General features: G+C 36.0%; 1 protein-coding gene across 5 annotated transcripts in view; it reads left to right on the plus strand.

Moving 5' to 3' along the window:
- The window catches only part of USP9X (ubiquitin specific peptidase 9 X-linked), a 116,879-nt gene that overhangs the window by 69,467 nt on the left and 26,553 nt on the right, over positions 1-20,859 (plus strand). For all 5 annotated transcript variants that reach the window (XM_086387063.1, XM_086387066.1, XM_086387065.1 and 2 more), the window contains exons 19-30: positions 453-693; positions 1,038-1,187; positions 2,002-2,122; positions 7,637-7,767; positions 7,959-8,237; positions 11,402-11,527; positions 12,726-12,851; positions 14,032-14,198; positions 17,520-17,628; positions 17,860-18,006; positions 18,589-18,735; positions 19,630-19,852. In XM_086387063.1, the coding sequence (XP_086243189.1) occupies positions 453-693; positions 1,038-1,187; positions 2,002-2,122; positions 7,637-7,767; positions 7,959-8,237; positions 11,402-11,527; positions 12,726-12,851; positions 14,032-14,198; positions 17,520-17,628; positions 17,860-18,006; positions 18,589-18,735; positions 19,630-19,852 (1,967 nt within the window). The remainder of the gene's footprint in view (positions 1-452; positions 694-1,037; positions 1,188-2,001; positions 2,123-7,636; positions 7,768-7,958; positions 8,238-11,401; positions 11,528-12,725; positions 12,852-14,031; positions 14,199-17,519; positions 17,629-17,859; positions 18,007-18,588; positions 18,736-19,629; positions 19,853-20,859) is intronic.

A 20,859-nucleotide genomic window follows, 5' to 3' on the forward strand; every position in this document is an offset into this window, starting at 1 on the left:
AGAGTAACAACTATGATTGTTGGGTTTTGAAGATTACTTATAATATTTGGAATTAAAAGGAGAAGTAAATACTTGTTTTTAAGATCCTAAAAATAATATGGGCTTCCCTCGTGGCTCAGATGGTAAAGAATCCTCATGCAACATGGGAGACCTGGGTTTGATCCCTGGGTTGGGAAGATCCCCTGGAGGAGAGCATGGCAGCCCACTCCAGTATTCTTTCCTAGAGAATCCCCACGAACCGAGGAGCCTGGCACGTTACAGTCCATTGGGTTGCAAAGAGTCGGACATGAGTGAGCAACTAAGCATAGCACACAAAAATAATATGTCTTTAACTCATTTTTCCTTGTTTAGTAAGAAAATATTCCATTTTAAATTCCTAGCTTTATTTTCTTAGCAAGAAGATTGAAAGTCTGCTGAATACGATGATGTTTTCCCTTTTTTTATTTCCCCAGAGCTTTCCGTGGTAAACATCTCTCTTTTATAGTTCGATTTCCAAACCAAGGCAGACAGGTTGATGACTTGGATGTATGGTCTCATACAAATGATACAATCGGTTCAGTACGACGATGTATTCTCAATCGTATCAAAGCCAATGTAGCTCATACAAAAATTGAGCTCTTTGTGGGTGGTGAACTGATAGATCCTGCAGATGATAGAAAATTGATCGGACAATTAAACTTAAAAGATAAGTCGGTAAGTATCTATAATTACCAAATTTTTCAAGAAAATCAAGCCTGGGACTCTCAATTTAGTAGTCAGCATTTCAATCAATAAATATTAATGAAGCATCCGTTATATGTGCGACTGTATTAGGTGTTTGAATTACTGTAACACTGAGACAGGCATAATGGTACCTACAATATAGCAGAGGAAAAGATTTCTAAAAACAAAACTATTTAAGTGATTAGGTTAGACAATAGTTATAAATTATATTTCTGAAAAGATAGCATGTAGTTTTTTGTTTTGATTGGTATATATCACTACTGTTTTGTGTATTTTTCCTTGTCTTTGATACTAACTTATATATCATTTTTTAGCTAATTACAGCCAAACTTACACAGATCAGTTCCAATATGCCTTCAAGCCCTGATAGCTCTTCTGATTCCTCAACTGGGTCTCCTGGAAACCATGGTAATCATTACAGTGATGGTCCCAATCCAGAAGTGGAAAGCTGTTTGCCTGGGGTGGTGAGTAGATAGTTTTGAACTATTGTATGCAAGGCATTATGCTAGATTATTTAAGAATGTGTATAGAATAGTTCTTTTTTTTTTTTTTTTTTGAGCTTAAAATTTATTGTGGCAAAATATCAAATAACTATATAACTGTATAGTTAACCATCAACTTTCAAATAGATCCTTTGAAAGGTGATTGTAACTTGGTTGAAATTTTAAAAACCACATTTTATATAGATAGAGTGCCATTATATTTATATAAAACTAGCCTATTATACAACTCAATTATAATTTGTAAGTTCACTGAGAAAAATAGCACTGTATTTTGTATTTGTGCCACAAAAAATGAATTCTTCAGAACTGTTTCTGTAGGAAAATACCCACAGTCTTTCTCAGATCGCCAGTAACGTAATTTTGTTTCTAAAGAAAGTAACTTCTCCCTCCCTTACCTCCCCACAAAAATTTTAATAATACCAGCCACTCTAGTGTCAGAAGAGTTGGCTCTCTCAATCAGTTGGATTAGGAATTTAACTGTTAGTGGGGCATGGCAGCCGTTTGTTTATACAGAATCTGACTTGTATGAATAATAAGAATAGTTTAACAAAATAGTAAAAAAGCTGTCAGACACAAAGTACTAGAGGTGGCTTGGATAATATATTCAGTCTACATTACGAAGGATTTGTAAAGGTGAGAAGATGTGTAGGCCGACCATTTCAGGATAGAAATGACAGAAGCAACAGTATGGAGATTAACAAACACATTTATTTGGGGACTCTTCCTTTGTGGAGGTGTAATTTACAGATAACATTCCGTGTATTTTGTATTCTAGATAATGTCACTGAATCCCAGATACATCTCTTTCCTTTGGCAAGTCGCAGACTTGGGTAGCAGCTTAAATATGCCACCTCTTAGAGATGGAGCAAGAGTACTTATGAAACTTATGCCACCAGGTAAGAATTTCCTTCGTAAATAATTATGGTGTTGATAAAGTACATGTTGGACAGGAATGGGTTTGTTAACAAATTCTGTTCCTAGATGGAAAATAATGGGAGTTGGCAAACTTCAGCTCTCTGGCTAAATCCAGCCCACTGCCTGCTTTTTGAACAGTCCAAGAGTTAAGGATGGTTTTTACATGTTCTAATTGCTAAAGAAAAGAATCAAAAAGAATATTTTGTGACTTACGAAAATTATATTACATTAAAATTTTTATATCCATAAACAAAGGTATTGGTGTACAAGCTCTGCTCATTCATGTACATGCTGTCTGTAACTGCTTTTGTCATAGCATAGCAGCAGTTATGGGAGAGACCATATGGCCTGCAAAGCCTTAAATATTTACTATCTGGCCCTTGACAGAAAACATTTTCTGACCCTTGGACTGTGTTCTGGGTCATGTGTCATCTATAGCATTGTTTCTTTTTTATTCCTGGGAAACAGCCATTTTCAATTTGTAGCTTTTATTATCTGTGTGTGTTATCTGTAAATAATACCCTCACGCAACTGTCAGTTTTACCTACCTACCTACTGATTTTCCATTGTGTAAATGAAAAGTTATTTCCACATTCTTCCCATTTTTCCTTTTTCCTTTTTTTGTGCCACATGACATGCAGGATCTTAGTTCCCTGATCTAACCCGAGCCCCCTGCAGTGAAAGGGCAGAGTCTTAACCACCAGCCCTGTAGGGAAATCCCTCCTCCAATATTTTCTTAAAATCATATTCAGCATTTATGTTTTTAAGAGTATGTGAAAAGTAGTTTGCTAGATTAATGGCAGCTTTTTTTTTTTCAGGGCTTAATTTTCCCTTTTCATTTTCTTGATTTTCTATACACCTATCACTAATTCTTCCCATGTATTCTCTAATAATCTCTCAAAATAATTTTCCATTATCATGGGTATTATATGTCAGCTCCACTGTTGTCCTGGAATTTTTCTTTTGCCTCCTCTCATCTGATTGCTGTTTGTTATGCAGTTACCATTTTGGGACTTCTTTCTTCAGCCTTCCTATGGTAGATTCATGTTCATCAGCTCCTATGTCTTGAGCCTTTCTTGAGGGACTCTGTTATCTTTCTGAGGCACACCTTCGTGCATTTATTTCAGAAGGGGTACATGGGAGGTGGTTTGGTTTGTTTGTTTCTGAAACAATACTAATCTGAATAATAGTTCACATTTGATTAGTAGTTCAGCTTTGTGGTGGCATCCTTAACTTTTTCTAGCTCTTCTGTTAACTTCTTGACCTCAGATGTTCTAGTGTTAAAATTTTAAGATCTTCCTCCAAGGAATCCTTTCCATAGGATTTTGTTTTTCATGAACACATTTCAGTGTTTGTGCGCTAATAGATGTTTTCGTCTAAAACCTAATGTTCTACACAGTTATGAGCTGAAAATAAGAGTCGGTGGAGAGAATTAGACCAGATCATTCAATTGTATACAACTTTAAAAAGTTTAAAAAAACTTTTTGGAAACATTTACTACCTTACAGAAAAGTTGTAAGTACAATTCAAGAACTCCAAGAACGATAGAGTAGAGCCTTGCTTCTCCCCTGTAAATTAATGTGTGATCACTATTTACTCATAGATTCTTATTTTATCCATCGGGTTATAGCCATTACGTTGTTGTTGCTCAGTTGCTGAGTCATATCCGACTCTCTGTGACCCCATAGACTGCAGGCGCTCCAGGCTTCCCTGTCCTCCACTGTCGCCCAGAGTTTGCTCAGGTTCATGTCCATTGAGTCGGTGATGCTATCTAACCACCTTATCCATAATAGCCATTACAATCATTATTTATTTTGATACTCAGTTGTCCCAGTCACGATCAGTGGATGTACGCACTGTGTTTTTATATGAACCCAATGCTTTTTTAGATGTAGCTTAGATATAGTTTTATCATCTTTCAAGTACTTTTTACTTTCTGGCACGAGATATTTAAAGTTCATGGTAGTGCTTTCTCTATTCCAGCCCTAGAATCAGGCATTTCTCCTTTTAGCAAGGGGGAGGGTACTCTGCTAGAAACCAGAATGCAACAGCTAAATTGTGCTCGTAACTACTGCGGTGTTCTTGTCACCTAGGCCTTTTCTTTGATCTGAGGAAGTAATACACACTTAAATACACACACATTTATATCAGAAAACCAACATGGACTCATACTGACTAATCCTGCTTTTTAGTTTTTCTGTATTCCATATTTGTCTCTATTCTCTGCATTAGTGAGACATCTGCTTCCCAGCTTTATCAGTCTGTTGGGGAGGGAGATAGAGTAGAAAGTTGCTTCTTTTGCAGACTTCAGTCACTCTGTCTGTATCTGCTAAGTATGTTTTGCTTTCATATCCTTAACTTTCCTAGAATTCGGTGGGGTGCTAATTTATAGGTACCCTTTTTCTTTCTCCCCAAAAAGCACTTCTTGGGTTCAGCTAAGCCAGCTATTAATATCTTCCATCCCCTCTACACCTTCAATAATTTGCCGACATCTCTAACGTTCTTTCCACTCCTTTCAGTGTCTTTATTCTTTCTGAGTTCATGTATTTTAATTTATTCTCATTTTAGTGAAGTTTATTGCTGATAAATGCAGTTCAGTAATTGGCCTAGATAAATTTTAAAACTGTCTTGTGTTTCCATTGTCTCCTTTTTCTAAAGTAGACACCATGTTGACCTTTCTTACCCCATCCTGAGTTATATGGTATAGAATCAATTCAGATGTTAATTAGATTCTTAAATAAAGCTTTTCTTAATGACTTGATTTAATTTGATCTTTATCTGTTGTATTGCTTAGAATTTATTTTACTTACCTAGTATTCGAGTCACAGTTGTTGCTTGATATATGCAAATTCAACTTTAATATTTGAAAGGGCCATCTCATAATCCCTGATCTTGTGGTTGGAGCATACTGCCACCAGGTGGTGAGAGGGAGCTCTTGCCAGGCAGCTCAAGCAGAAAACTTAGGAGGGTGCTTTTGTCATATTTTATATAATCCAAGTATCGTACCTAAATTAGAAATAGCCAGCTTTGAAAATGCCAGTAATGGTTGTATGACAGTAGACAAATCATAGGCTTTGGACTCAAATGGACTTGAGTTCAGATCCTGCTTCTTCAAGTTGCTACTCCATGGCCTTAGCCATAAGTTTTCTTAGTTTTACTGGACCAATAATAATGATTTCATAGAATTGTATGAATTAAATGAGATCGTATATGGAAAACCCTAGCCTAGTGACTGGTATTTAAGCATTATTCAGCAAGTGTTAACCTAGTCTCTGTCACTGTGGTTGTTACACACATGGGCACGTGCATGAACACATTCTTTAAGAAAGGAAGCAGGAGCTCAAAGAAGAGGAAGTAGTTATACATTCTAACATTTGAGGAATCATTTAGTGTTTGTGCACACTTGCACATATTTTAAAAGGAGGAACAAAACCAAGGTGGAATTAGAAGCTTTTTCCTAGTAATTGACTTCTATTTATTCTGAGTCTTTGCCTAAAGTCAAGCGCCTCCGTTATAATTTGCTGTTAAACCTTAGAACTTACACAGTCCTCTGTAGGTAAACTCCTCAGAAGTTCTTGTGACCCATGCACATCAGGAAACCAGGTTCTTGCCTGATACAGAGAAGTTAAAATGTATATTGCTTTACCAGCAGAGGAGTTGCTTTTCCTCTTCAGAGCTTTCTTTTTCCCAGGAGTTTGGTCTAACTAATATCTTCACACTTGTTAAGTTACTTAACCTCACAACATTCCTATGGAGGGAATTATTATTTTTATTTGTATTTTAAAGATGGGGAAACTGAGGCACAGGGTGATTTTTTTTTTTTGTTGTTGTTGTTGATGCTGCTGCCGCTGCTGCTTTTAGCCAGAGACACACAGCTTAGAGGAAGTTCTAAGATAATGCATGCAGTTGGGCTCTAAACTTTGTACTCTTAACCCATGTGTTACTGCTCATCATTTTTCTAGACTTTTTAATAGCATGCTGCTATATCATATAATTAATTAGGCTTAGGTATCTCTTCAAAGGACTAGAAAGAAATAAACTAAAATCCAGGATTATGGGCAGTTTAAATTTTTCTCTTATTTTCCATATTTTGTTAAATGAGCATGTACATAATCGAAGACCTAAAGTTATTTAGGTTCATAGATGCTAAAGGTGAAATGGCTACTAGTGATTTGGTTCAGATCCCTCAAATGAATAAACTGTAATCCAACATTAAATGATTTACTTAAAATTCAGTGCATCCTTTTCTTATAGCCCGTGTTTCTTTTCTCCTATTCCCTTTGCCCTTCACTCAGAATACTTATAAAACTAAGCAGGATATTTTCAGATATAGTGTATGAATTGGTTTCTTTGTAGAGAATAATTTGGATCTTTATTGTCTAAGAAAAGTTTTTTGAGAAAACCTAAAATACCCATTGTTAGAGTATCATTTTAATCTTTAAAAATGATGTAGAGGGTGAATATTTAATGACAGGAGAAGATATTCACAAATGTTATATTATTAAAACAATATTTCATTTAGTTACATGTTACTCCTCTTCAGAATAGGGAAAACCAACAATTTCGACACTAATTTGAATTTTTTTGATAAGATATTTCTGGGCCACTAAAATTTAGTTTAGCCTATGGAAATTATAGTAATTTTCAGTTATCTTTACTTTTCAAAAAAAAAAAAGCTTTTACTGAAAAAAGAAAATCTTATTTATCCAAGTGTATTTAAATCATAGGGCATTTACCTTGCAAATTAAAGTACTTCTACTTTCTGAAGTAAGTTTGAGTGTTTGGTAGCTAATAATGGGATTTTTTTCTACGGTATCTTTTCACTGTGATTTAAGTGAAGTGCATCTTTTAATATTATCCCAAAAATATTTTTACTTTGAGGTACTGTTCCCTTTTTTTTTTTTTTTAATGTTTACTTTTTAAGGTACAGTTTCTAATGGTACCACCAAGTTTCTTGCATTGTAACAAACCGGTTAATGTGTGGTGTCATGGAGGCTAACATTAGAAAAGTTGGAGAGAAGAGCTTGTCATACTTTCATTTTGTTATTTTCAGCTACTTTTGAAATGTGTTGTATTTTTTAGTCTCCGTTGCTGTGTGCTCAGTCACTCAGTCGTGTCCCACTCTTTGTGACTCCATGGATTGTAGCCTGCCAGGCTCTGTCCATAGGATTTCCTAGGCAAAAATAATGGAGAGGGTTGCCATTTCCTTCTCCATTTTCAGTCTCTAGTGTCTGAGGAAGACATGTTGATTTCAGATCTCTGAGTAGGAGACTGCTTCCCTCATACCTGGGTTGAGTGATAAAAGAGCCCTGGTTGATTGTGACTTTTTCTTTGTTTTAAATCAATGCAGATCTCGTTATGTCTTGTGAAGTTTGAGTCTGTAACTCAATTGATTTCTGTTCCATACTAAAGTAGTCTTTAGAATATCCAAAATGAAATATGAATGCATGAATTATGTTTTATTTTAGACTATGTCTCTTTTTTTTTTCTTACAGATAGCACAACAATAGAAAAATTAAGAGCTATTTGTTTAGACCATGCCAAACTTGGAGACAGCAGCCTTAGTCCATCTCTTGACTCACTTTTCTTTGGTCCTTCAGCCTCACAAGTACTATACCTAACAGAGGTTTGTTTTACTTTTTGAATTTATCCCATGTTCTTTAAATTTGACCTTTTATATGATAGTGTGAAGAACATGGAAAACTTGTGAAGTATTTTTGAAAGAATTTAAAAATACAGGAAAATTTTAAACTAATGATGATGAGGCAAATAAGTTGTCTTTTTAAAATCTTTTAATACAGTTTTTCTTTTTTCCAGGTAGTCTATGCCTTGTTAATGCCTGCTGGTGCACTTCTGGCTGATGATTCCTCTGATTTTCAATTTCACTTCTTGAAAAGTGGTGGCCTCCCCCTTGTCTTGAGCATGCTAACCAGAAATAACTTCTTACCAAATGCAGATATGGAAACTCGAAGGGGTGCCTACCTCAATGCTCTTAAAATAGCCAAGCTGTTGCTAACTGCCATTGGCTATGGTCACGTTCGAGCCGTGGCAGAAGCTTGTCAGCCGGGTGTGGAAGGCGTGAATCCGATGGCATCGGTAATACAGACTTTTAAAAAATCTTTTTATAATAATAGATGGCAGTTTTTAAAATTAAACTTCTTAGCAACTCTTAAGTATAGAGTTCAGAGTTGATTCAAAGTGCTTTCAGTTCCTTTCCAGTAGTGCCTCATTTTATTGGTTTCCTTCTATTAAATTATATTTGTATTAAAATTACAAATGCTTTTCACTGACTGTACTCTGAGCAGAGAGTTCTTCCCAGCCCCCTTAAGTCCTGTTGACTTTCAGTTAATGTTTATCGACACGTAGTTGACTTACACTGTTAGGTTAGTTTCAGGTGTGCAGCATAGTGATTTGATGTTTTTATAGATCATACTTCATGTGGTTATAAAATATTGGCTATATCCCTGTGCTATACCTTACACCCTTATAACTCACTCAGTCTATACCTAGTAGTTTGTACCTCTTATCCCCTTCACCTTTTTTGCCCTTCTCCAACCAACCCCTTTCCACTCTGGTAACCACTAGTTTGTTTTCTGTATCTGTGGTTCTATTTCTGTTTAGCTATACTTGTTTGTTTTATCTTTCAGATTCCACATATACATAAAAATATACGGTATTTGTCTTTCTCTAACTTACTCTATTAGCATAATACCCTCATGATCGTCCCATGTAGTCACAAATGGCAAACATTCATTCTTTTTATGGCTGAACACCCCACGTCGTCTTTATCCATTCATCTGTTGATGGACACTTGGGTTGCTTCCTTCCGTATCTTGGTAATTGTGAATAATGCTATTATGAACATTGAGGTGCATGTGTCTGTCCAAATTAGGGTTTTCATTTTCTTCAAGTATATACCCAGGACTGGAATTGTTGAATCCCTGTTTGCAGATGACATGATACTATTTTTAGAAAACTTTAAAAGCCCCACCAAAAAAAAAAATAGTAGAATAAGTGAATTCAGTAAAGTTGTGAGATACAAGATTGATATACAGAAATCTGTTGCATTTCTATATGCTAATAAGAAACTATCAGAGAAATCGAGAAAGGAATCACATGAAAAAAAAAAATATGTAGCAATAAATTTAACCGAGAAAATGAAAGACCTATACTCTGAAGATTATAAGACATTGATAAAAGGAAGTTGTAATACGATATGAAGAAATGGAAGGTTATGCTGTGTTCATGGATTGGAAGAATTAATATTGTTAAAATGTTCATACCCAAAGCAATCTACAGATTTAATGCAATTGCTATCAAAATACTTGTGACGTTCTTCACAGAACTAGAACAGATAATCCTAAAATTGGTATGGAACCACTAGAAACCCCAGATAGTCTTTCAGTTATTTTATTTATTTTGGCCTTGCTGAGCAGCTTGTGGGATCTTAGTTTCCCAACCAGAGAATGAACCCGGACTCTCAACAGTGAAAAGGCAAAGTCCTGACCACTGGACACCAGGGAAGTCGCTCTTTCAATTATTTTCAACCTATGAAACACTCCATATGAATCTCTTACTATCTCATATAGACACAGGTGGTAATAAAAAAGATGTACAGTTGACCATGTACAACACAGGTTTGAACTGCTCGAGTCTGCTTATACATGGATTGTTCGATAAGCACTGCAGTACTACACCATCCTAAATTGATTGGAACCACAGATACCCAGGGCCAACTGTAAAGCTATGTGCAGATTTTCAACTGCATGGAATGTCTGTCTTAACACCCATGCTGTTCAGGGGTCACCTGTAACTGATTTACCTTGTTGCCAGCCTCTCTCCCTACCTTAACAGGCTTAACCTCCAATTCTGATCTCATTTTCGTCTTGATGGCATTCTTAATCCATTTTAGCAAAGGTTCTCAAGACATGCCAGAATTCAATGTCTGTTTATGAGAAGTTAAAATTATGCATTTGAGTTCTTTTACATGCCTCATAAGTGATGGTTTTCTAAGTTAACAGTAGAAGACATAAGGTTCAGGAATACAAATTTTCTGTTTTAGGAATGGCTTAGGTCTTAGGGAGATTAGAATATTGATTATATATGTGATGTTATAATAATCACATGTAATTGAGATAATAACATAATAGGTGTGATAATGATACTTATGATTATGTTTAAAAGAAAGAACCTTCTCAAAAATAATTGCCATTTACAAATGATATTATATAGTATTTAGGATTTGCTTCAAAATAATCCTGGGGTAGGAAGAGGATGGAAAGTGAGAGGGAGTGGTTAGCTAAGATAATTTTGGTCCTTTTGTTCATAATTGTTAAAGCAGCACAGTGGATAATACTGTTCTCTTCATTGTCATATATGTTAGAAATTTTCATTTAAAAAGCTAATGAAAAAAAGTGGCCTAAGTCTTAAATTGTTCTGTATTAAAAGTAGCATACTTACTAGGATTTTTAAACAGTGGTGTTCTTCTTAAGATAAAAACATTTTTATTGTAATCCCTGACACAGTAGCTTATTAATGAGGTAAACAAAATATAAATGTTTCCCTCTTTCACTTTTCTCTTTTATTCGGAGAATGTGCTACTGTGGATACAAAGGTACATAATAGCTTCTAATCTCAAGGAGCTCACAGTCATCAGGACACTAAAGGCAAAATTAGTAAAACAGACTTGTCTTAAATACTGTTGTAGAAATACTTGGAGCATAAAGAGGAGGTAGAACTTGTAAAACAGTCAGAATTGCCTGGCTAGTGACTTGAACATTTTTTCTTTATGAACTTAAGTGTGACGCTCTGGTGCCTTTTATACATTAATGCTTCTATTCTATTACTGATATTCCTTAGTTTTTCTCCTTTTCTAAGAAGAATTTGATGACCAGGTGAATGGGGAGCAGGGTCTGCGTAGGAGCACGCATGTGGAGTACTTTACTGAGTTTCTAGATAGAATTGGAATGAGTCAGTGGGTTGATCACTCATTCACCTCTCTAAGTTATGCTGAATGCAGTTGTAGAGACACAAGTCAGATTGATCTAAAAGGGATTTGCAGAGGGATACGTGGCCCTCCACTGCACAAGGGAAAGAGAAAGCCCACATTGTTGGTAATGCAAAGAACTCTTTGTGTAAGCCACATAGGTTCTACAGTATATTTACAGAGGGCATGTCATCCTGGGGGAGTAGGGATGAATGAGGGGCAAATGATTGAGTCTGGGTATGTACATAGTATTAAAATGTTTGACTTTTTTCAGGTCAACCAAGTGACTCATGATCAAGCAGTGGTGCTACAAAGTGCCCTTCAGAGCATTCCCAATCCATCGTCTGAATGCATGCTTAGAAATGTGTCAATTCGTCTTGCTCAGCAAATATCTGATGAGGTTAGTGTTAAACTTGTAAGGCTGTCAAATTCCGGAAGGTGCATTTCTTTCATTTTTGACCCTCTGTTAATGTAGAAATAACCCTTATCACATTTTGGGGCTTCCTTTTCCTAGACCCACCCACTCAAATCACCAAGTTAGTCTAGATAAAGTTCCCTTAACATGAATTGTGTCTAATGTTAATATTGGTACTTTTTGGTTTTAATCGCCTTTATGTACAATAAGGGGCTTCCCAGGTGGCTCAGTGGTAAAAAAATAATAATAAAGAAATCCACCTGCAAATGCAAGAGATGTAAGAGATGTGGGTTTGATCCCGAGGCTGGGAAGATCCCCTGGAGGAGGAAATGGCAACCCACTCCAGTGTTCTTGTCTGGGAAATCCCACGGATAGAGGAGCCTGGTTGGCTACAGTCCATGGGGTCCCAAAGAGTTGGCCACAACTGAGCAACTGAACACACATAATTCATGATATACAATGAATAGCAGCACCCTTTTAAAGTACAATCTAACAAATACATGTTTGTGTCTCACCTCCACTGTAGTCAAGACACAAAACATCTCTGTCCCTCTCTCCATATGCCCCTTTGCAGTCACTTCTTCCTCTGGCCTCAGATAACCACTGATCTTTTCTTACTGTATAGTAGTTTGCACTTTCTAGACTTTTACACAAGTGGAATCTTACAGTTTGTGTTCTTTTATGTCTAGCTTCTTTCACTCAGAGTAGGCTTTGAGCATTATCTGAGTGGTGTGGATCATTAGTCCGTTCCTTTTTATTGCTGAGTATTATATCCCATTATGAATATTCCACATGGTGTTTATCCACATACTTGGCGAAGGACATTTGGATTGTGTCTCTTTCTTAGCTCTGAATAAAGCTCCTGTGAACATTCTGTACAAGTGATTGCGTGGACCTAAGTTTTTATTTCTCCTGGGTGAAAAACTAGGAGTGGAATGGTTAGGTCACGTCTGTAGTCTTTTTCAGATTCTTCTGGAAGTAGTGTAGAGCCAGGTAATAATAGCAGACTTCATGGTATTGCTGTTAAACGAAATAATGGGACAAAGGCAATGTGGGAACCTAAAGTCAGTGGTGCTGCTTCATAGCCATTTCTGTTTCCTCTACAGAGAAGCATTTTTGCTTTTCTAGGGATTATTTCGTTCCAGTGCTTTATCAACTGTTCTAATTACTCATTGTCTTGCAGGCTTCAAGATATATGCCTGATATTTGTGTAATTAGAGCTATCCAAAAAATCATCTGGGCATCAGGATGTGGGGCATTACAGCTAGTATTTAGCCCAAATGAAGAAATCACTAAAATTTATGAGAAGGTAAGAATTACCACAGAAATGTAATACTTTAAAGTAAATGCTGTTTAATTGTACATGAGGTTGAATTATTATATCTGCCATCTTTAAAAGTAAAACCAGTTGCATTTTAATGGTTGAAAATAAACTGATAGCTATAGTTAAGGTGAGGATATAGTAAAATTTTACTTTGAAAATAAAGTACTTCGAATTTGTGCCACAAGGCTTTTTCTTAAACTATCTTTTTGTACTTCTCACTATGGTCAGATATGATTGTTTCATACTGAATTTGCTTTCTCCTATTCTCTTTATTCTTCTTTCATTATCTTTATGTCTTGTGTAAATTTTAGTTTAGGTGACTGTCAGTTGGGATACCATGGCATTAAGTATTTTTGATTCTTTTAAAGCAGTCAAGAATATCAGCCAGTTAGGTATCATCCTTGATCTCCCATTAGATTAATCAAGTTATTTAAAGAAGAGAGACTGACTCTGACTTTCTGTTATATATACCTGCCCTTGATAACCACTGCCACATATATAGAAGGGGAAATTAAATTGTAGGAGCTTCCCTTTTATGGTCAACATAACCCTGATTTGCCTGGGATATGTTTTGACGTCCTATAGTATGTCTGGTGTGGTGGTGTTTATTCATTTAGCAAATATTTGAATGCCTATTCTTTTGCCAGCATGTATTAGAAATACTGCTTATTGATAAATTCAGGTTAGAATTTATTAGCTACCTACTGAAGCATATTTTAGTTTAGAAAACCTTCGAATCCTTCCTGAACAGTGGTCTGAGACCACTACTTTTGAATAAAATGGCACTTTAGGCAGGCTGCATGATGGAACTAGTCAGTTGAGTGGTCTGGTTGCAGTGCCAGAATGATTCTTGAGGAACAGTTGTTGGTGCAGAAGTACACAACGCAGAAGGTCTCCAGGAGCCTGAGGGGCAAAGAAGCAGGTAGTATGCTCAGTGTACTCCTGCGGCCCTCCTTGGGATGTAGCAGAAGAATAGAATTAGACTTCATCCTCTTATTTATAGCCATTTCTGTACTATTCCAAAAGGGCCTTAGGAGTTGTAGGTAAAGAGGCTGAGGCCAGGTGGTTTAAGTGAGTAGGTATGTATTAAGCATTAACTTGAACTTGTTTGAGATTTTTCTTAAATGCATCTCTAGGTAATTTGTCCCTGACTATAATTTTACAGACCAATGCAGGCAATGAGCCAGATTTGGAGGATGAACAGGTTTGCTGTGAAGCAATGGAAGTGATGACGTTATGTTTTGCCTTGATTCCAACAGCCTTAGATACTCTTAGTAAAGAAAAGGCTTGGCAGACATTCATTATTGATTTACTATTGCACTGTCACAGCAAGTAAGTATCTTTTTAATTGTAAGAGATTTGATCTTAATTTTTAAAGCAGAAATGAATTAATTTATGTTGGCAGAATTTATCCCGGAAATCAAATGTTTATTGTCTCTATAGCACATTAATATTGAGGAAATTTTTATTAAACTGTGTTTTTGCTTAGATCTGAATTTGTTCGGTTTTGTCTACACAATGTCAACATTATTCTCAAAAGTAAAATTACTTTTTCTATAATTTCAGAATTTAATTTCACCTAAGAGGTATGTATTTTAGTCCATTTTAAAAATGTGGTTTACAGGATTTAAGTAAATACGACATTGGCTTCCTTTCTTGCATACCTAGAAGGCAAGTGTTTTTTTAGTGAAGTTGTTAAGTCAGTACGAAATTCACAAGGTGTGGTTATGGTAAGAACTTTTAACATTATACACCAAGAATAAAGACCAATTATAAAGTCCTAGCTTTTCATTTTAAGAGCATTTAATCAATGACATTGACTGTGCTTTGGGCTTCTTTTTGTGCAAGTCAATGAAATTTGTAGAAAATGTCAGTTTTCCATCCTCTTATGTCAGTCTAATCTTGACCTTCATAAGGTAACTTTTTAAACTTGAGCTCTAATCAGTATTACTGTCATATGTAACTTAGCTACTAGGGATATAGCAGCAAATAAAACAGGCAAAATGCCAGCCTTCTTGGAGTCTGTACTAAAAGGGAGGTGAGGAGTGTGGAGGGAAGACATGGGAAAATATATGGTATGTTATAATAATAAATGCTATTGAGAGAAAGCAGGAATTAGGGATAAAGGGCGGGGGTGCGGTCAATGGAGTTCAGTTTTATGTAGGATAGTCAGAGAAGGCTTCCCTGAGAAGGAGACCTTTTAAACAAAGCTCTGAAAAGAGTGACATAGTGATCTATGGAGGAAGTGTGTTGGATTTTTGGGTGGGATTTTTTTGTGTTTTGTTTTTCATTTTGAATTGTATTTTTTTATTTTCTTCGGCTTTATTGAGATGTAGTCAACATAACTGTAAGTTTAAGGTGTACAAAGTATTGGTTTGATACACTCGTATCTTGCAATATGGTTACCACCATAGCCTTAGGTTAGCTAACACCTCCATCATATCTTATTTAAAATTTTGTTTTATGTGAAAAATATATTTTGGTTATGTGGCCAAATATATATTTTTTTAATGTTTGCTTTTTAATTAAGGTATAGGTGCTTTTCAGTGTTTTCAGATGTATAGCAAAGTGATTGAGTTATATACATATATTTTTTCAGATTCTTTTCCATCATAGGTTATTACAAGCTACTGGATATAGTTTCCTGTGCTATATAGTAGGTCCTTTATATATATATATTTAGTAGTCTGTTAATCCCAAATTCCATGTTTATCCCTCCCCCTACTGCCTTGGGGGAAGTGTGCTTTAAGCAGAAAGAAACAACAGATGCAAATATCCCAAGGCAGGAACAATATGGAGGAGACGAGGATTACTGGAACAGCAGAGGCAGGGGAGTCATAGGAGGTGAGGCCAGAGGGGCAACAAGCAGCCGGTGAGGATTTTATAGATCATTGTAAAGACATTAACTTTTACCTGCGATGGGTATCCATTGGAGGGTTTGTTTTCCATTTGGGTTGGTTGGGTTGTTTTGTTTTGTTTTGTTTTTGGCCAGTCCGCTGGGCATGTGGGATCTTAGTTCCCTGACTAGAGATTAAAACCTGTGCCCCTGGCACTGGGAGGACAGAGTCTTAACACCTGGACCGTGAGGGAAGGCCCCTATTGAAGGGTTTTGAGCAGAGGAATGATGTGCCCTGGGTTAACATTTAAGTTTATTCTGGTTGCTTTGTTGAGAATAAGTTACAGAGTGGCAGGAAATGCACTTGGACTACTTCATTAGTCCAAATAAAAGATGAGAGACTCTGGAAGCACAGCAATAGTAGATGTGAGAAATAATCAGATTGAATAAATTGTGAGGATACAGACAACCAGATTTTATTTTAAAATCCTATTAAAGACATGTTTCTTTTGATGAGTTACTGAAGTCTGCATGTGTGAGGGAGGGTTCATTAGGAACTGGCAAGCATCAACTCTTTATAGACCCTCATGCTCTTTGGGCTGCATACCTAACTTCAAAAAAGATAAATAAACTGGGACAGTATGAATGACACTTACTTTGTAAAAGTTAAAGACCCTCTACCCCCAAAACTAAGTACTCTGGGTGTTAATTTATTTGAGTTTCACCAGACTCAACCAACAAAGCTTCTAAAGGTCCCTCTGGTTTATAGGACCATGTACGAGTTCAGAAACCTTAAAAATATCCAGGAGGGAGGTTAGTACACAGAATGTATACTTTCAGCTTCTTATATTGAATTAAAAAACTGGTTCTAAGCTGTCTATCAGCTAGCACATTGACAGAAACATAGTTATTCACAAAATGTAGTTGATAATGTCTGAAATGCACAAGTGTTTTGTCAGGAGATACTTTTTGAGCATCTTCCTTGTGTCAGAAGTTGCTTTAAGTGCCAGGAACTCATGTAACAAAGAAGCAAAGCCCTGCCCTTGAAAGAGCTTACTATCTAATGGAGACAGACCTCCATCTTGTAAACCAACAGTACTTAAACATCTGGTAACTAGTTCTTAGCACTTGTTACATGCCAGACATGATTCTTCATTCTGGAGGCACAGAAGTAAACTAAATGGATGATGTCTTTGCCCTCTTAAAGCATTTATTCTAGTGATAGCTGTATAGGATACATATTTTTTAAGAGATCCATGGTGCTTAGGTAAAATTCCCAGTACTGGGACCAGAGAAGTTTTTCCCATGAGTAATCATAGAACATTGTGTAATACAGTTATCCTCAGTCTTTAGCACATGTTAGAATCACCTGAAGGGTTTATTAAAACACAGGTTGCTGGGAACTAAGAAACCACATAGCAAGTTCTCAGATGCTGCTGATCTGGGTAATATGCTTTGAGATAAAAATTCTGTGGAATGCCCAGAAGATGCATAAGGCTTACCATACAACTCTTGTATCTAGAGGAACATTTCCAGCCTGTTCCAAGAAAGAGGGTGTGAGAGGGTATCCCTCAAACTCCCTTGGTGACATTTTGACATTTTAGTTCTTGACACAGCCTAAGTTCATCTATGAAATGTTGCTGCTTAAAGGGGTGTTACATATTCTTTCTTGTATTTTTACTTTGAATTTACCAACCCCTTAACACCGTCCCCCGTCCCAAGAGACAGTGTTGGAAGTTTTTTTTTGTTTTTTTTTGGGTTTTTTTTCCTTTTTTTCATGAAGATAATATATTGAATGTGAAAAATTTTTATTTCAGAACTGTTCGCCAGGTGGCACAGGAGCAGTTCTTTTTAATGTGCACCAGATGTTGCATGGGACACAGGCCTCTACTTTTCTTCATTACTCTGCTCTTCACCGTTTTGGGGGTGAGACATTTTAAAAATATGCTTATCATTGTGATTCATTCTTACACAAGGAACAGTCAAGAATTTATGGTGTTAGCTTATATTAAAGTTAGAGCAGTCTATATTTATTTAATAAATATTAGTAATTGCCCATACTATCTTAGTCATCTACTCTAGTTAACTCTGGGTTTTTAAAAAGTGGATTCTGAGGATGGACTTGTAAATTAATATTATTCAACTTTATTGTTTCAGAGCACAGCCAGAGAGAGAGCTAAACATTCAGGCGACTACTTTACTCTTTTAAGGCACCTTCTTAATTATGCCTACAATAGTAATATTAACATACCCAATGCAGAAGTTCTTCTCAATAACGAAATTGATTGGCTTAAGAGAATCAGGGTAAGTTGCATTTAGTACTGTGTTTATCGTATCAATAAATAGAATGTTTTATTATTAGCTAGTTTATAGTCTTTGAGCACTTTGGTTAAAGAACCAAAGAATGTACTCTGTGTTATTGGATATTCCTAACTCATGATTCACTGAATGAATGCGTAACTAGTTTTGTCAAATGCTTTGTTTCACATAAGACTCAAAACACTGACATGCAGCTTCTTCCATTTTAGAGTCTTAGGCCCATTTGCAAATTGTCATCTTTTGAAAAGTATTCTTGAATTGTTTTCGTCAAAAAATCAGTGATAGGCCAGCACTTCATTTAACTTTATTAACATCTGATACTTAGTTGTAGAAGAATTTATTTCTAAAGAGATTGGTAGTTAATAGCCTTCGGATTAGTATTTCTTCAGATTAACATTTCTTCCTAGTTTGGGAAGCCTACTTCTGAAAGTTCTGGAGAGAAAAAAATTGCTTAGAATAGAAAGGTTTTAAGGGAATTGTCTCTGTCCAGCTCTCTCTCATTCTGACTTCTCCTTCCCTCTTTACCACCCTTTCATAATTTAGGCATTTGATATTTTTCTTTGGCAGGATGATGTTAAGAGAACAGGTGAAACGGGTATTGAAGAGACGATCTTGGAAGGTCATCTTGGGGTAACAAAAGAATTACTGGCTTTTCAAACCCCTGAGAAAAAGTATCATATTGGTTGTGAAAAAGGAGGTGCTAATCTCATTAAAGTAAGTTATGTCATCTTGGCTGGATATCATAACCTTCTGAATGTTTATTAGTAAATCTGTCTGGTTAATTTACGGTATCATTAGTCTTTGGTGTATTATCTTGTCCTTTTCTCTTTTCTCCTTTTAAAGAATATAGAGGTTACAGTAATGTTTTAAGTACCGTTTCTAAAATTTTTACATAAATTTCAGTACGTGTAAGTAAGCACTATTTAATTTTTCTATTTAGAAAATCTGAACTTTTCACTTCATCAGGCTATGTAAAATGAGACAGACCTCTGTTATGTAAGGCTGTGCATATTTCTTTCCTTTTTTAATATTTATTTGGCTGCACTGGGTCTTAGCTGTGGCAGGCAGGGTATTTAGTGGTGGTGTGTGGGATCTAGTTCCCTGACCAAGGATCAGAACCTGGCCCCCAGTATTTGGAGTGTGGAGTCTTAGCCACTGGACCACCAGGAAAGTCCCAAGACTGCATAGTTCTATAATGAGTGTTTTCACATACGTGGTAATGCAAGGAGACAAAAAGTACCACTTTCGGACATTTTCTTCTAATTCAAAATGAGTTTTGGTATACATGTGATTAAGAGAGTAAATTTACTTAATGTGAATTGGAAGTGCTCCAGTCAGCTTGTTCTCGATACTTAACGTAGTTTTTAGCCTGACAAATTAGATTTGTTTGTTAATTGTAGGAAAGTGTTTTGAAGCAGGGATCTTTTTATTAGAAAATCCAAGTAAGTTAGCGGAAATGTAATGAGATCTTGTGTTCTGACAAGTAATTTAACAATATTTCCTGCCAAGAGACTTCTTTCTTAAGAAACACATGCACACATAAATAACTATATTTTTTAATATAAATACATACCATTGCTAATACATAATCTTTTTTCAACTTTGTAGGAATTAATTGATGATTTCATCTTCCCTGCGTCCAATGTTTACCTGCAGTATATGAGAAATGGAGAACTGCCAGCCGAACAGGCTATTCCAGTCTGTGGTTCACCAGCTACCATTAATGCGGGCTTTGAGTTACTTGTAGCATTAGCTGTTGGCTGTGTGAGGAACCTCAAACAGATAGTAGATTCTTTGACTGAAATGTACTACATTGGCACAGCAATAACTAGTAAGTATTTTAAAATACAAAGTTCTGATGACAGATAATTCTCTAATGTGTTCAAATTCTTTTCCTTTTAGAAAATATCTTCAATTCAATGTTTTCCTTTCTTTCAGCAACTAGTTTAACACCATTACAAGTGAGTCTTAATGTAGAAAAGTTTTCAGATGTTTGTAAAATGTCTTCCTGTGAGTGGTACAAGTATTTAGCAACAAAACTTGACTTCAGTCAAATCTGGACTAAAATCCAAACTCCAGAGTAATAAATGGTGGTTTAGTCGCTAAGTCGTGTCTGACTTTTGTGACCCCATGGACTGTAGCCTGCCAGGCTCCTGTATCCATGGGATTTTCCAGGCAAGAATACTAAAGTGGGTTGCCATTTCCTTTTCCAGGAGGAAATAAATAGTCAATAGATTTCAGAGTTCAACAGTGTAAAAATTCAAATTACATGCATTGAAAAACCTTTCAGGCCCTCACTTAGAAGCTCTTTAATGTTATTTTCAAATGAATTCTGAGAAATCTGGTTTTAAAGACTAGGATGTGAGAAGATAACATTCTAGTGCCCTTGATCCTCAGTTAATGCTCACATGAAACCCATGGAACAGACTGTAGACTCCAGATCTCACTGATACAGAACTGAAGCTCAGAGGGGATGAGGACGATATTAAAATGACTGACACACACACACACACACACACACACACACACACAATGACTGACACAACAGACATAAGAAAGCAAACCACAATGGAGGCTGTTCTGTTTTAGAAGAAAACCAAAGCTTAAGAATATAATTGATTATGGGCAGTCTTCAAGAACATGTCACATTATTTTCTGATATCTTGTATTTTAGAATTTCAAGATGTTTTTAATAATATTGTAGGAGATTCTGATTAAACTGCTTAAAAGATTAGATAGTTATCCTATCAAAATCTATATACAATAGGATGGGGGTTTTTTGTTTTTATTTTTTTAAATAATTCCACACTTTAGTTTTCAATAAGTTTAAACCCTCAA

The sequence above is a fragment of the Bos grunniens genome, chromosome X (assembly GCF_055505025.1).
Source record: "Bos grunniens cultivar Pamir isolate PY7600 chromosome X, Bosgru_T2T1.0, whole genome shotgun sequence".
Lineage (NCBI taxonomy): Eukaryota > Metazoa > Chordata > Mammalia > Artiodactyla > Bovidae > Bos > Bos grunniens.